Source organism: Molossus molossus, unplaced genomic scaffold, assembly GCF_014108415.1.
Source record: "Molossus molossus isolate mMolMol1 unplaced genomic scaffold, mMolMol1.p scaffold_m16_p_2, whole genome shotgun sequence".
NCBI lineage: Eukaryota > Metazoa > Chordata > Mammalia > Chiroptera > Molossidae > Molossus > Molossus molossus.
The window spans coordinates 84,499,494-84,516,260 of record NW_023425355.1 but is presented as its reverse complement, the minus strand read 5'-3'; the positions used below and the strand labels follow the sequence as shown (position 1 = coordinate 84,516,260).

Here is a 16,767-nt window from a genome sequence, read left to right as displayed (position 1 = left end):
ATTAAATACAAAGTAAATAATAATAGAAATAAAAACAAATCAACACAAAATAAAAATAAATATGAGTTAAAATAAAGAAAAAATTAAAATAGTAATTTTGGGAGTTTCAACAAAGAAGTTTTATCCCTTTAGAATTTCAGAGCAAATAATTTGGAATTTTAAATAAGCATATTTATTTATTCTGGTCTCATTAGCCCTTTTCTTGGGCTATTACTCTACTCGTTGCTGGTCATAATCCTTTATTAATCTTTTAATGTGAGCCAGCTTCTTATAAAGATACTGGTATCTATGTTTTTCTGCATCATAATTGGGATTAATTTGTCTCATTTTGTGATATTTTAGTGACATTTTTTTAGTAATGGTCTGATATTCTTTTGAGTCTGGAGGAAGGTGCTTCCTTTTTGAATCTAGATTAGTAAATATGTTAGATAAAGTCAGCATCTTGTCATACAAGGCCCGATATTCATCATAGTCTGCTTTAAATTCCTCTTTGTAATGCTGACGTTGCTCAGAGGAAACTATAGTGACATAGTTAGTCAAATAATCCTGTAGCCAAGATGTTGAACAAGTGCTAACCCTTTTAACTTCTTCACTGAAGTCTGGTTTTGCACCTTTACCTTGTCTCTCAGGATATGTCTTCTGTTTCTCCATCATCTCAATATGGTATTCATGATTATTTACTTTGTGTTCCATAAATTTATATTCAAATTCATTAGACATCAAATGTGTCTTTTCCATGAGCTTTGGACACTGTATATGAATTGAAATAGAGGCCAAGGTTTTCATAGAAGTATGTTTATCCCACTGGCTCTCACAGACTCTACTATTTTGACTAAAACTGACAACATATTGATCTTGACTCCCATGTTCTTCTGCAGTGCTACAGGAATTGCAGTTGGAATGCACTGGCTGAGAAGGATTTGAAACAGAAAAGTGTGTTCTGGGCAATGGTGAAAGGATGGGGTTGGCAGTATTTTCAGAGGGTGGTGGGAGACCCACAGCAGATTTTTTACTGCTATTATTTAAATAACCATTAGATGATGACTGTACTGCAGTTCTCATGTGAGATATTCTTACTTTTTTTTTCCTTAAAGGATCAATAACAGCTGAATTGTAAAGTTGTTCCTGAGAAGATGATGGTCCATGTATACTAGAACCTATAGGAGAATTTGGGTGATTGGTGCTTGTGGCATTCTGAAATAGACCTACTTTTTTGGAAAGCACCAACTCCAATGATTGTCTTTCTATTTCATTGTACCCAGGCCAATCTCTTTGGAGCTCTTCAAAAACATTATCCTTTAAGGTATATGAAAAATCCTGTGTATTCAGATTGGCTACCTGCTGCAGAATTTTTCCAAGGCAGTTCTTGTCTTTTTTTTGGATGCCATCTTTCTGAAGTCGAACAAGAAGTTCAGGTTTCTTGTAGTCTCTCAATGCCAGTAAGTGAATAACCCTGTCCCTATATGGCCGCAGATGGACACTGTTGGTAACCCGTGACTTTCTAATTGTATATGCAGGGTTAATGGGAGTTGTTCTTTTTCTCTCAGGCATTGGATCTGGAATGGTTTGTGGTGCTTTCCGAATTGGTACTCTTTTCCCTACATATGGTCTAATATTTTCCCATTTGTTGCAGAATCCCTCCTCTTTCTGGACCCTTCTTACTTGTGTCATCTGAAAAGAGTTGGTTGTTCTAGACCCCATTTCATCTTGCATCAAGGGCAGGCAACTGAGCTGTAAGGGACTATAGCTTGAAACGGTTTGTTGGTTATGGTCTTGATGGTTTTTATTATTCGTATTTGACAACTGAAAATTAAAGTTGTATACATCAGTGGGTGAATTAGTTGGGAGGGTATTGAAAAGCTCTTGGAGTCCTTGGGACTGAAGAGAAACTTGAAGGGGTATTGTGTTCTCATGATTCTGATGAGAGTCAATTGTCTGCATTGCTGACCTGGTAAGCTGCATGGGCAACACAGTGACATTATCTGGCCTTGGTCCTATGCTATTTACCTCCTCCACTGATACCTCTCTTTCTTGATATACTGTTTCTTGCACTGCCTTGCTTCCAGAGGCTGCCATACAGTCATATCTGTAAAGATCAAAGTTAAACAGTAAAATACTTTAGGAAACAATGACTCTCCTTAGCAAAAATTGTATCTCTTATTTCTATTACTTGTAACACTGTAATCTTAAAGATTTTTTTCAATGGCACAAAGGCAAAATTACCTGGTCGAGATAGAACCTGTGGAGGCAAAGTAGGATGCAAAGTCTAATCACTTTCCATTGTTTTTCCTTTCACATTTTTAGTTACTCTTCAGGAGGAACTATTAACTCTAGGTGGAAAGTGACAAAATATTCCCTGAGTTCAGTGCATAAATGCCATCTCCTTTTGTAAATCCACCATTAAGTAGAGGCACCTGGTAAAGGGATTAACAGGTTCCACAAGCATATGGAAACTAAAGGAGAAGGCTGCCAAGTAGCATGATTAGCATTAAGTCCTCCTTATATTTATGCTAACATGCTGGTGAGCTGTTGAGTCCCTGAGATTGGAACCTGGGCTATCAACAGGAGCTCTCATTTGGTAGGTAAACAGATAATTTTGTATTAAAAGTGGGTAAAAGCCAACATCTTAGAGGTACTTGTTTCTGTTTTTTTGACTCTCTATCACCAGTGAGTGGAAAGAATTTTCATCTTCTTAGCTTGCCACTTATATCCATTATTCTGCTGCTTTGCATTCCTTGTTCAGTAGATCCTCAGCAAATCACAGGATTATCCAGGTAAAATTGCCCATGCTGAAAGAAATATTGCAGCTAGGCATGCTAGTGGTATACAATTTTATCACAGAATATACAGATTACAAGAAATCAATTCCAACCAGTTTCACCCAAAAATATGTTACCCACTTCACACTTCCAGTCCATATAATTCTCAGATATACCTACCTTAACTCATTACATCACTTTTCATCTTATCATAAAACTAGAAAACCTCAGCATCATCCTCTACTACTCCCTCAAACATATTTCTCATTAAATTCCTTCCATAACATCCAATGAGCCTCCAAAATTCCCATTCATCCAATAGATAGTTATCGATCGCCCATGATGTGCTGGACAGTGTTCTAAATACTTGGGGATACTGCAATAAGCAAAACAGAAACAAACAAAAATCCTTGAACTCACAATGCTTACATTCTTGTCAGGTTTTCTCCATAACTTCTCAAAACCACCCATTCCTCTCTCATACGCAGCCATTGCTCTAATTTAGGCCAAGAACATCTTAGTCACTGTTATATACTCTCATTCTAGCTTGATTTCTTGCCTCCAGTCTTTTCTTGTTTAAGTCATTCTCCCAATTATCAACAATATTTCTAATCAACTTTGCTTTAAAGTAAGTGATCGTCCCCATTCCTTAAAGAATGTAATTAATAAAAAAGTGCTCAATATCACTAATCTTCTTGTAAATACAAATAAAACCACAGTGAGATATCACCTCATACCTGTTAGAATGGCTATCATCAAAAAGACAAAATTACAAGGATTGGTGAGGATGTGGAAAAAGGGAACCCTTGTACACTGTTGGAGGGAATGTAAAGTGATGCAGCCACTATGGAAAACAGCAAAGAGGCAACTCAAATAATTAAAAATATAATTACCATATGATCCAGCAATTCTACTTCTGGGTATATATCTGAAAGAAACAAAGTCAATATCTACAAAACATAACTGCACCCACATATTAACTGCAGTATTGCTCACAAACGCCAAAATATTGAAACAACCTAAGTGTTCATCAATGAATTAATATATAAAAAATAGAAGATGTGGTATATATATTATTCAACTATGAGAAAGAAAGACACAGTGACATTTGCAATAACATGGATGGATCTTGAGGGCATTATACTAAGTGAAATGTCAGACAGAGAAAGAAAAATACTGTATGATTTCTCCTATATGTCAAATCTAAAAGTGCTAAACTCATATCAACAGAGACTAGAACAGTGGTTACTAGGAGTTTGGGGCATGGGGTTGGGATAGGGGTATGAGGGAGATATTAGTTAAAGAGTACACATTTCCAGTAATAAGATGAATAAGTTCTCAAGATCAAATGTACAGCATAGTCACTATAAGTAATAATACTGTATTATGGAATTGAAAATTGCTAAGTGAGATCTTAGATATTCTTATCACAAAAAGGATAATTAGATGATGTCATTCGGGTATTAGCTAACACTATGGTATTATTTTGCAATATATAGGTATATCAAATTAACATGTTGTGTACCTTAAACTTATAGAATGGTGTATGCCAATTATATCTCAGTAAAGCTGAGGGGAAAACAAGATTAAAATTAAAACTCTTTTGTGTGGTACACAAAACCCTTATTATTCTGTCCCCAGCCTACCTTAAATCTTGTGCCATGTATTTAAATGCTACATTGATCTGTTTACTATTCTCTGAATGACCCAAGCTTGTTCCTTTGTCAGGTTTTTACTTGATACTCCTTCTGCTCACAAATGTTTGTCCCCTAGGTCTTTGCTTGCATTGATCCTTTACTTTATTTAGACTCTTTGCATGACCATTCTGTATAAAAAGTGACCTATTCACACACCTGCTCCAGTGCTCCCCTTCCACTATCTTATTTTTCTTTATAGACTATTTACTATCTGGAATTATATTACATATATTTGTTTGTTTAATGTAAGTCACCCTCACCAGAATGTGAGCTCAATGAGGGCTTGAGTGTTTTCAGTGTTTGACACTGCTGTATCTCCAGTGCCTACAACAGTGCCTGGCAGACATAGTAAGCCCACAATACATATTTGTTGAACAAATGAATGCAGTGATGCTCTCTACTTTTAAATCTCACTTTTGTTGGTTTTGGCCAGTTATATTTCTAGTCAACCTTAGAAACTCAAATCAAACATCAAATCATATATAAGATCTGTCTTTAGCAAAAAAAAATACTTCCCTTTATTATAATCCCAGAGCACTTTATATTACCTCCATGAAAAAACACCACACATTGCATCATATATTATGTATTTGTTTCCCCCACTAGACTCATCTATAACAGCTACATTCTACTCAATTTGGATGACTCTTCTTTTTGTCCCCAGTTGCAGATACATAGTAGAAGGTGCTCTCTAAATGTTGGTTGAGAGAATGAATAATAGTACCTTTGCATTTCTATAGGCAAAAATATATTATTATCATATCAAGAAGTTATATTGTCTGTTAGTGTCAGAGACATGTTCTGCTCCTCTTTAAGGAAAAATCTTCCTATTAACTCACAGCATACTTGTATTTTAAAAACTAAACTCACTGTTGCAGAGAGAATGTAAAATACTTCTTCATAAAAACAATGAACCACTGAAGTATATTCAACAATATAATGTTCTAATGTAGCACAAATGCTTTGTTTGATTTTTCCTGAGACTTTTAGTAGACACAGGAAGAAATAATATATCTTTCAGTATCCTTAACTCTGAAAATTTTAAGAGAGTAAACAAAATATTTCTAGGATAGTCCTATTCCAAGTACAAATAACAAAATATTCCTTAGCAAGAAACTGGGAAGGGGGCACATTATGACACAAAGTATAAAATGGCATTGATAGACATAAAAGAAGACTTAAAAACATGAAGAAAGTCTGGCTGATGTAGCTCAGTAGTTGAGCATCGACCCATGCACCAAGAGGTCACCAGTTCGATTCTCAGTCAAAACACATGCCCAGCTTGTGGGCCTGATCCCCAGTGTGGGGCATGCAGGAGGTGGCCAATCGACGTTCTCTCTCATCGATGTTTCTATCTCTCCCTCTCACTTCCTCTCTCTCTAAAAGTCAATAAAGGGGAAAAAAAGAATGGCAAGAATCCTACTTTTAAAAAAAATGATGAAAAATATCACAATTTCTGAAACAAAAAACTCATTACAAGGATGCCAAACATTTCCAGATTACTACACACATTTAGTACAATTACAATAAAAACTTGAGCAAGATTTTTTCTTTAAATCTGTCAAATGATTTTAAAACACAGTTGTTAAGAAGAGCTAAAATAATTTTACAAGGAGACTAAGAGCAAGGAACTATTCCTACCTGATATTATAACATAAAACTAAAATAATTAACAAAGTAAGAAATTAGTATAAGCAGAGATCAAGAATAAAATTGAACAGATATCTGAGATACAGAGCACAGGAAATTAATATATAATTAAAAAGACCATCAGTAAGCAATGTAAAAAAGATAGATCATTATACAAACACTGCTTAAAACACAGTTAACTTTTTCAGAAAAAATGCAAAATGAAATCTCCCTCCATAACATGTTATAGGATGAATTCCAAATGTATCAAAGAGTTAAAAATAAAGCCCTAAGACAAAAAGACATTGAAAACTTAAGAGTAATGGTAATAATTACATGCAAAACTAATTTATTGGAAAAAATAATCATATGACAAGCATTCAGATTTTATCTCATCAAGCCCCCAAATTGGTATAAAGAAAGGAAAGCTTGAGGGATAATACTAAATTTCTCTGGAGACACAGGACAGCACAACAACTATGACCTAACTAGCCCTGCTAAAAAAGTATTTTTTTGCATGGTTTTTAAGAAAAAGTTCATTGATCAAGTTATTGAATACAATCTTAATATTCTCTTTAAGTAATTGGTAATAATAAACTGAATTGAATTCTAACAAAATTGAATTTCTCCTTTAAATCACCTAGCTTGCCACATTTTACTAGCATGGAATAGATATTTAGTTCACAAGGCACTGTGATTGGATGAGAATAACAAATAAAATGACTACACAACTAATATATTTTGAAAGGTCATTGGACAATTTCTATCCCATTTTTACAACCCATTCATAATTCTACCCAGGTCTTCCATAAATATTGAAGCAGTTAAAATGGTAAAACATCATTAATCAACTTCAAAGTGATACGTATTTCTTATTATATTTTGATAATGCTTTGAAACCTGCTTTTTACCTCTGTGGTCATTGTACTTAAACTAACGAGACTAACAAACTCCAAACTCTGGGCAATTCTCTGTGATAAAGCAGGAATCATGGGGAGCTGTACCTGCTCATTTACACCATGTATCTTGGACCTCACTGATATCCATTCTATAGCCTGTTTGTTGCTTTTGTAGTAATACAAAGTAGGAAACAAATCTCATTTAAATCATTTTTGCCAGTTATCAAATATCCCAATGTCTGACTTAGTTTAGGACTAATTCTACCATTTCTCACCTATCCATCGTTCTTGTTCATGATCCAAACTATAAACTCAAAGAAAGATCTCTCTTCATGTGTCTTCACACTGCTCTGAACTTTCTTTGCTATGTAATCATACACATGTCTACCATTCTAGAATTGACATCACAATTAGCAATCTCCTCCAACATTCTTTACTTCCAACCCTAAAGTGAAACTTTCCCCAAGGATGCTGCTTTATCTACAGGCCTCTAAAAAATGTGTCCACTTGTTTTCTCTGACTCAAAGTTGGAAAATGAGAACATTTTTTTTCTCTCTTTCTAGTGACATGATAAGAACAATCAATTATTAATTTATTCATAAAGTTACTTCCTTTTCTGAGGTGAAAATCATGTAGTTATAACCCTTGTATCATCAAACGTCTAACCCTGGTCTACTGTCAATTGTTTATCTTATGTCATTCCTCTCCCAGTTTTATAGGCTTCAGTCATATTAACCTTTATTTAACCCCTAAAATGCACCAGTCTTGTTCCTGCCTTGAAGCCTTTATGTATGCTGATTTCACACTGGCAACGTTCTTCTTTACCAATATACTGTAATAGACGAGCATCACTACTGGCCCATAATTACTACTACAGAAATACTTATTAAAATAATAAATTATGTGTGTTTTCTTGCTCCCCAACTCTATGATCCCTACTACCATCCTTCAGTACCTTCTTCTTTCTCCCCTTCAGGCCTCATAAAGAAATTATAAAAAAATGTCAACAGTCTGAAGAACAGGGTAGTCTCAGAGATGTGGCAGTAGAGTACAGACTGACAATCCTCAGAAGGGGGGGGAGATAAACCACAGAACTTATATGCATATATGCATAACCAATGGACATGGACAAAAATGCTGGGGACAGGGTGAGGAGGGAGGGGGAGAAGGGTGTCAATGGGGGATAAAGGAGAAACATCTGTAACAGAAATAAATAAATTAAAAATAAGAAATTATAAACAAATGTCAAATCACTGTTGTAAACCAGAAACTAATATGATGTTGTATGCCAACTATAATTTAAAAAATAGCCTGGCCGATGTGGCTCAGTGGTTGATCATTGAACCATACACCAAGAGTTCACCAGTTCGATTCCCAGTCAGGCACATGCCCAGGTTGTGGGCCCAATCCCCAGTGGGGGGCATGCAGGAGGTGGCCAATCAATGTTCTCTCTCATTGATGTTTCCATCTCTCTCTCTCTAAAAAGCAATAAAGAAATATATATACATATATATATATACACATATGTGTATATTAGTACTTATTGTATATATATTTGAAATACTACTTCATCAGAATGAGAATTGAATTAGAGAGGGCCTGAAAGGAATTCAAGAGTCCAGTTAGAAAGGTATAGTAATAATTGAGGAAAGGAATTATGGTATCCGTACTGAGGCAGTGGATGGATACAAATATAAAAATAATAACATACATTACACTTGATAATTAAATATAAGTGGTGGAAAGGGTTATGGAGGAATCAGTTGTAATTATAAGAAATTTTAATCAAATTTTTATTTTGAAAAATTGTAGATTCACAGGAAGTGGCAAAGAGTACAGTGGTACAGGGGTTCTTTGCAACCACAACCTTCTCACAGTTCCACTCAAAGGTTAGATCTTATGTAAATATAGCACAAAATCAAAACCAGAAAATTAACATTAGTGTAAAGTGTGAGTATGGTACTTTGTCATCTTATCACATGTGTAAATTTGTGTCAAATCTATCATGACAATCAAGGTATAGAACTGTTCAATCATTTGCCTTATGCTACTCTGTTACAATCACACCCACCACCCTGACCCTCACCATCCCTAAGCCCTTGAAACTACTAATGTTCCTCTATCCCCATAATTTTATTATGAGAGAATGTTATAAATGGAGTCATGCAGTATAAGATCTCTGTAATTCTCACCATCATGATGTCAAAATATTCAATTCATTTTCAACACTGACTACTTGAAGTTAGCATCTGATTCCACAAGTTAAAAAGCTCATTCCTACACATTATGCCCACTTCAGATACCAGCCACAAATGGGGTACCCAGGCTACCTAATCTTCTGCCCAGTGACCTAAAAGTTTGGGGGTTCCCATAACTATCCACTTAATTTCAATAGAATAGCTCACTGAACTCAGAATAACATTTTACTTATGTTCACCAGTTTATTATGAAAGATACAACTTAGTAACAGCCAAATAGAAGCCAAATACAAAGGGCTAGGGTTGGGGGCTGGAAAGGATGAAGAGTTTCCTTGCCCTCTCTGGAGTATAACCCTCTCAGCACCTTAATGTATTCATCAACCTGGAAGCTCTCTGAATCTCACTCTTCAAGAGCTTTTATGGAGCTGTCTCCAGCCCACTTCCTCTTGGGTAAGGTGTAGGGAAAATGTCCCAAATCTCTAATTGTTACAGGATAAATAAGTCCATCCAATTTCTCCATTGCTAGTGGGAAAGGAGCTCTTGTGATATCTTCAGAAAATGAATTTTCTAAGACTCACATGAGAGAATAAATGGTTTTTATTTGCATGAAATTATATTCCTTGGTTTGCAAAATCTCAATTCCCTTAAGCCAGTTCTATAAAAGGAGTGGCTGGGGATTCAGCAGTTAGAAGTAGGGCCGGTGTCCTGAGCTTCCGTTCCATGGTGGAGTTGGCATTAGACTAGTCACAGTCCATCAGTCCATTGTGGGGGTCCCACATGGCTGTGAGCTATGTGGGCAAATGAAGGGCATAAGAGCCCCACAAGCCAGAAGTCAGATCCAAGCAGCAAGAGAGAGAGCCAAGACTGGCAGAAAGAGAATTTTCTTTTTTTCAAGAGATTATATATCTCAGAGTTTGTGTTCTTGCAGTGGTCACATCTATTCTGGCCACTGACCTGTTTTCAGGTGTGACTGACAGGTAAGTATTTTTTTCACTTCACCCAGAACCTTCTGCCATCACTCTGTGGGGAGTACACATGGTGAGTGTTAACTGCATTTTCCTAGAACATTTGTATAAAAGTCATGCCTATATTATTTAGTTTTCCCTTTACTCATTTCCTGTTAAATAATATAATGGTACCAAAATCACATTTTTTAGTGACCAGCTCCATCCTGAGGTTATCTAGGGCTCCTACCTAAATCAACTAATTACCATGAACTCAAATGTGATTCAAAAGGGCTTATTATGAATAACAAAATAGACTCCCTTTACTCAGGAAATTTCAAAAATTTTAGAAGCTCTGTGCCAAGAACTAGGAACAAATACTAAATACATTTTTGTTATTAATCACAGAACTTTTGAGATTCGCTTATTTCACACAGCAAATTGTCCTTAACATCCATCCAAGATGTTATATCAATAGTTTGCTTCATTTTGTTAATCTCATTCCATGGTATGTATGTATCACATACTATGATAAACATCTGATTGTTTCTAGTGCTTTGGTTAATATGAATAAAGCAGCTAGGAACATTAATCTACATGCTTTTATGTGGACATAAGGTAAATGATTCAGGTTGCATATTTTTGAATAAAATACTTATGATAATACAAATAATGATTGCATCCTTTGCCTATTATTTTGAAAACTTTTCTTGTATGCACCCTAAAATAATCATTCTGGGTAAGAGTCTTTCTAGTTGCTCAAATATCAGTCAGTAAAAATAGGAAAAATATGGGGGTGGAATGAATAGAACTTACACAGACAGTCTCCCAGGACCAAACTGCAGTTACAACTAAAATAAAGACAAGTGCCCTGGCTGGTTTTGCTCAGTGGTTAGAGCGTCTACCTGCAGTCCAGAGAGACCCGGGTTTGGTTCCCGCTAAGGGCACGTACCTCGGTTGCAGTTTGTCCCTGGCCCTGGTTGGGTAGTGCGAGTGGCAACCACTTGATGTGTCCCTTTCACGTCAATGTCTCTCTCTCTCTCTCTCTCTCTCTCTCTCCCTCTCCCACTCTATCTGAACAAAATATCCAAAAAGTGTCCTCGGGTGAAGATAAAAAAATAAATAATAAAAATAAATAAGGACAAGTTATCAGAAAAAACAGCTGGTGAGAATCCATATAACCAGAGATAAAAAGAGGTAGAGTTCAGAGTAATGATTATGAGGAAATTCAAAAGCATGAGTAAAGATGTAGAAACATTGCAAATCAACCAATTGGAAAGAAAAACCACCAAGCAGAAATGAAGAATGTAATAGCAGAAATAAAGAACACAGCGTAGAGAATCAGATCAGTGAATTAGAAGACAGGGTAGAAAAAATTACTCAATTAAAGAACCAAAAATAAAAATAAAATAAAATAAAACAGGAAGACAGCTTAAGAGAACTGTGGAAAAATATGAAACATAATAATACCTGCATCATAGGAGTTCCAGAGGAATAAGAAAATAAGCAAAGGTTAGACAATATATTTGAGAAAATGGTGACAGAAAAGTTCCTTAACTTGGTGAAAGAAAAAGTCTTACACGTTCAAGAAGTACAGAGAACACCAAGTAAGAAGAAGCCAAACAGGCCCAAAGAAGACCCATCATAATTAAATACCAAAAATTAAAGACAAGAAAGAATCCTAAAGGCAGCAACAAGTAAGCAACAGGTAACCTACAAAGGAGCACCCACACTATCAACTGTCTTCTCAGATGAAATACTAGAGGTCAAAAGGGAATAGCATGAAGTAATCAAGGTAATGTAAAATAAGGATCTGAATCCAAGACTACTCTATCACATCAAGGCTATCATTCAAAATAGAAGGTTAAATAAAGTTTCCCAGACAGAAAAAGGCTAAGGGACTATATTTGCGCCAAACCAGCACTACAAGAAATGTTAAAAGGACTGCTGTAATGAGGGGAAGAAATAGGAAGCGAAACATGACTATAATAAACAAAAATTAAAATAAATAAGTAAATATCAATAATAACCATAAATATAAATGGATTAATTGCTCAGATCAAAAGACAGAGAAGCTGAATGAATAAGAAAGTATGACTCATATATATGCTGTTTACAAGAAACTCACATCACAACAAAAGACTCTCAGAGTTTGAAAGTGAAGGGATGGACAAAACTTTCCCAAACAAATGAAAAGGACAATAAAAGCTGAGGTATCAAACACACATTCAACAAAATAGACTTCAAAATGAAGGCCATAACTACAGACAAAGAAGGCCACTATATAATATTGAAAGGATCAATCCAACAGAAGGATATAACCTTGGTAAATATATATGCACCCAATATAGGGGCACCAAAACACATTAAAAATTTTTTGGAGACCTTCAAAGGAGAAATTGACAGCAATAAAATCACAGCAGGGGACTTCAACACACCAATGACAGTACCATATAGTTCCTCTACACAAAAAATTAACAAGAGACTCTAAATGATGCACTAGATCAAATGGACTTAATAGATATCTACTGATAATCACACACCAAAACTGAAAAGTACATATTCTTCTGATCTTCACATGGGATATTCTCAAAGGTAAACCACATATTAAGACAAAAACTAAGTCTCTACAAGTTCAAGAAGATCAAAACCATATAAATCATGTTCTCAGATCACAGTGGCATAAAATTAGAAATCAGTTACAATAAAAACACTGAAAAACATTCAAATACATGAAATCTAAACAGCATGTTATTAAACAATAAATGGGTTATCAAGGAGATCAAGGAAGAAATTAAAAATTTCCTGGAAACCAATGAAAATTAACACACAAAAACACAAAATATATGGGATGCAGCAAAAACAGATGTGAGAGGAAGTTCAGAGCCCTACAGGCCTACTTCAAAAAGCAATAAAAAGGAGACCGAAAAATGGCGGCGGAGTGAACTGAGCTACACAGACCGTCTCCCAGAACCAAACTGGAATTACAACTATAACACAGACAAATCGACGGGAAAAACCAACAGAAAAGCAGCTTGGAGGACCATACAACGAGGGACACTGACTCCATCCCGGTAGGCTTGCGAAGGCTCGAGACGGGGCTGGGAGCCCACGGTCGGCAGCTCGGCAGCGGCCTCAGATATAAGCGGTGCCCGCGGGTTACACTCCCAGGCGGCCCCACAGCGCAGCCGGGACAGAGGCTGAAACAGCCACAGCCACTCACCTTGGGCTCCGGCAGAGGGATGGCAGACTGGACTGGAACTGTGTCGGGACACTCGGGGTTTGGAGGGTGCTCAGAGCTTTGGCTGAGTTGCTGCCACCCAGAAAGGTGGCCACATTGATCCTTCCCAGAGCTCTGAGGAGAGGCAGCAGCCCCTCCCTCGGAGACCCAACCCCACCCTGTGGGCCATTGAAGTGTTAATTGAGGATCACTAACGACCAGCATCTGCCCCACCCTCATGAAAGCCCCATGGCTGAGCACCAGAGGGAGTTTTTCAATCAACTGACAACCCAAAACTCATCAATTAACCTAGACTGCTAGCCTCCAGGCAAAAAGCTAGAGGATAACAGTACGTTTCCTGGGCTGGCAACTTTAACCAGGAAAGTAAGACTTGACAGTGGTGTTCAACGCGGGTCCTCCCTCGCTCATCTAAACACAGGAGAGGGAGCCACAAACAGAAGAACACCAACACCCACAGGGAGAACTTGACAGGCTCCAAAGCCCACAGTGATAGCTAAAATGGTGAAACACAGAAACAGAAGCCAAATGAAAGAGCAAGCCACCTCCACCGAAGATGAGATCAATGTGGAGCAATTAGGCATGTTAACAGAGCTAGAATTCAGAGCCATGATCTTGAGGAAGCTGAACAGCATGAGTAAGGACATAGAGACACTGAAAATAAGCCAAATGGAAATTAAGAACCAACAAGAAGAGATAAAAAATGACATATCCGAAATGAAAAACACATTGGAAGGTTTAAAAAGCAGAGTAGGGGAAGCTGAGGACCGGATCAGTGAATTAGAAGACAGGGTAGAAAAAATCAACCAATCAGAAAAACAAAAGGAAAAAACTATTAAAAAACAGGAAGACAGCTTAAGAGAACTATGGGACAACTGGAAACGTAATAATATTCGCATCATAGGAGTCCCCGAAGAAGAAGAAAAGGAGCAAGGGATAGAGAATATATTCAAAAAAATAGTGAGAGAAAACTTCCCTAATTTGGTGAAGGAAGAAGGCATTCAAGTTCAAGAAGCACAGAGAGTCCCAAGTAAGAAGAACCCAAACAGGCCCACACCAAGACACATAGTAATTAAAATGCCACAAATTAAAGACAAAGAGAGAATCCTAAAAGCAGCAAGATATAAGCAACAGGTTACCTATAAAGGAAACGCCATAAGGCTCTCAGCTGACTTCTCACAAGAAACACTACAGGCCAGAAAGGAATGGCATGAAGTAATCAAAGTCATGAAAAACAAGAATCTGAATCCAAGACTACTCTACCCAGCAAGGCTAACATTCAAAATAGAAGATCAAATAAAGAGCTTCCGAGACAAAAAAAAGCTAAGGGAATACATTAGCACCAAACCAGCACTGCAAGAAATGTTAAAAGGACTGCTGTAATTAGCAGTAGAAATGGGAAGAAAAATAGAACCACACTAAACAAAAATGGCAATAAATAAGTACATATCAATAATCACCTTAAACGTAAATGGATTGAATGCTCCCATAAAGAGACACAGAGTAGCTGATTGGATAAGAAAGCATGACTCATCTATATGTTGTTTACAAGAGATCCACCTCTCAACAAAAGACTCACATAGGTTGAAAGTGAAGGGATGGAAAAAAATTTTCCAAGCAAATGGAAAGCAAAAAAAAGCTGGGGTAGCAATTCTCATATCTGATAAAATAGATTTCAAAATGAAGACCATAACTAGAGACAAAGACAGCCACTACATAATATTGAAAGGATCTATCCAACAGGAAGATATAACCTTGATAAACATATATACACCCAATATAGGAGCACCAAAATATATTAAAAATCTCCTGGAGGACTTCCAAGGAGAAATCGACAACAATACAATCATAGCAGGGGACTTCAACACCCCGTTGACAGCACTAGATAGATCCTCTAGGCAAAAAATTAGCAAAGAAACAGAGACTCTAAATGAAGCACTAGACCAAATGGATTTAATAGATATCTACAGAGAATTACACCCCAAAACTACAGAATACACATTCTTCTCAAGTGCACATGGGACATTCTCAAAGATAGACCACATCATAGGATACAAACTAAATCTCTACAAGTTCAAGAAGATTGAAATCATATCAAGCATCTTCTCAGATCACAATGGCATGAAACTAGAAATCAATTGTAACAAGAACATGCAAAGACATTTCAACACATGGAGGCTAAATAGCATGTTATTAAACAATGAATGGGTCACCGAGGAGATCAAGGAAGAAATTAAAAACTTCCTGGAAACCAATGAAAATGAACACACAACAACACAAATCTATGGGATGCAGCGAAAGCAGTTCTGAGAGGGAAGTTCATAGCACTACAGGCCTACCTCAAAAAACAAGAAAAATTTCTAATTGACTGTCTAACCTCACAACTTAAAGAATTAGAAAGGAAACAAAAAGAAAACCCCAGAGCAAGTAGAAGGAAGGAAATAGTAAAGATCAGAGCAGAAATAAATGACATAGAGACCAAAAAAACAATTCAAAGGATCAATGAAACAAAGAGCTGGTTTTTCGAAAAGATAAACAAGATAGATGGACCCTTAGCTAGACTCACCAAGAAACAAAGAGAGAGAACCCAAATACACAAAATCAGAAATGAAAGAGGAGAAGTAACAACCAACACCACGGAAATACAAAAGATCGTTAATAACTACTATGAACAACTATATGGCAACAAATTCGACAATCTCAGCGAAATGGACAAATTTCTAGAAACACACAGTCTCCCAAAACTATTCCCGGAAGAGATAGAAAACTTGAACAGACCAATAACAACTAAGGAAATTGAAGAGGTAATCAAGACTCTCCCAGCAAACAAAAGCCCAGGCCCAGATGGTTTCACGGGGGAGTTTTACCGAACATTCAAAAAAGAACTAATACCCATTCTCCTCAAACTATTTCAAAAAATTCAAGAAGAAGGAAGACTTCCAAACACGTTCTATGAAGCCAGCATAATTCTAATTCAAAAACCAGAAAAAGACACTACGAAGAAAGAAAACTACAGGCCAATATCCCTGATGAACATAGACGCCAAAATCCTGAACAAAATACTAGCAAATCGGATCCAGAAATACATCAAAAAAATTATTCACCATGACCAAGTGGGATTCATTCCAGGGATGCAAGGCTGGTACAATATTCGCAAATCCATAAACGTGATACACCACATAAACAAAATGAAGAATAAAAACCACATGATCATATCAATAGATGCTGAAAAAGCATTCGACAAAATCCAGCATCCATTTCTGATAAAAACGCTCAGCAATGTAGGAATAGAGGGATCATATCTCAACATAATAAAGGCCATATATGAAAGACCTACAGCCAACATCATACTCAATGGACAGAAACTAAAAACATTTCCATTAAGAACAGGAACAAGACAGGG

The 16,767-nt window shown here is 36.5% G+C and overlaps 1 protein-coding gene across 1 annotated transcript; it reads right to left on the bottom strand.

The window, feature by feature from the left end:
• Positions 1-210: 210 nt before the first annotated feature.
• Positions 211-9,702, bottom strand: LOC118635368 (RNA polymerase II elongation factor ELL2-like). The gene is made up of 2 exons (XM_036270090.1): positions 9,587-9,702; positions 211-2,086 (listed from the first exon to the last, which is right to left on the bottom strand). The coding sequence occupies exons 1-2, from the start codon at positions 9,700-9,702 to the stop codon at positions 211-213; spliced, it is 1,992 nt and encodes a 663-aa protein (XP_036125983.1).
• Positions 9,703-16,767: the final 7,065 nt, after the last annotated feature.

Excerpts from the sequence above, each read along its gene's own strand:
- LOC118635368 (XM_036270090.1), bottom strand. The coding sequence starts at position 9,702 with ATGGAGAAATTGGATGGACTTATTTATCCTGTAACAATTAGAGATTTG. Across the intron at positions 2,087-9,586 it reads TCCATAAAAGCTCTTGAAGA|ATATGACTGTATGGCAGCCT; the intron begins GTGAGATTCAGA and ends TGATCTTTACAG.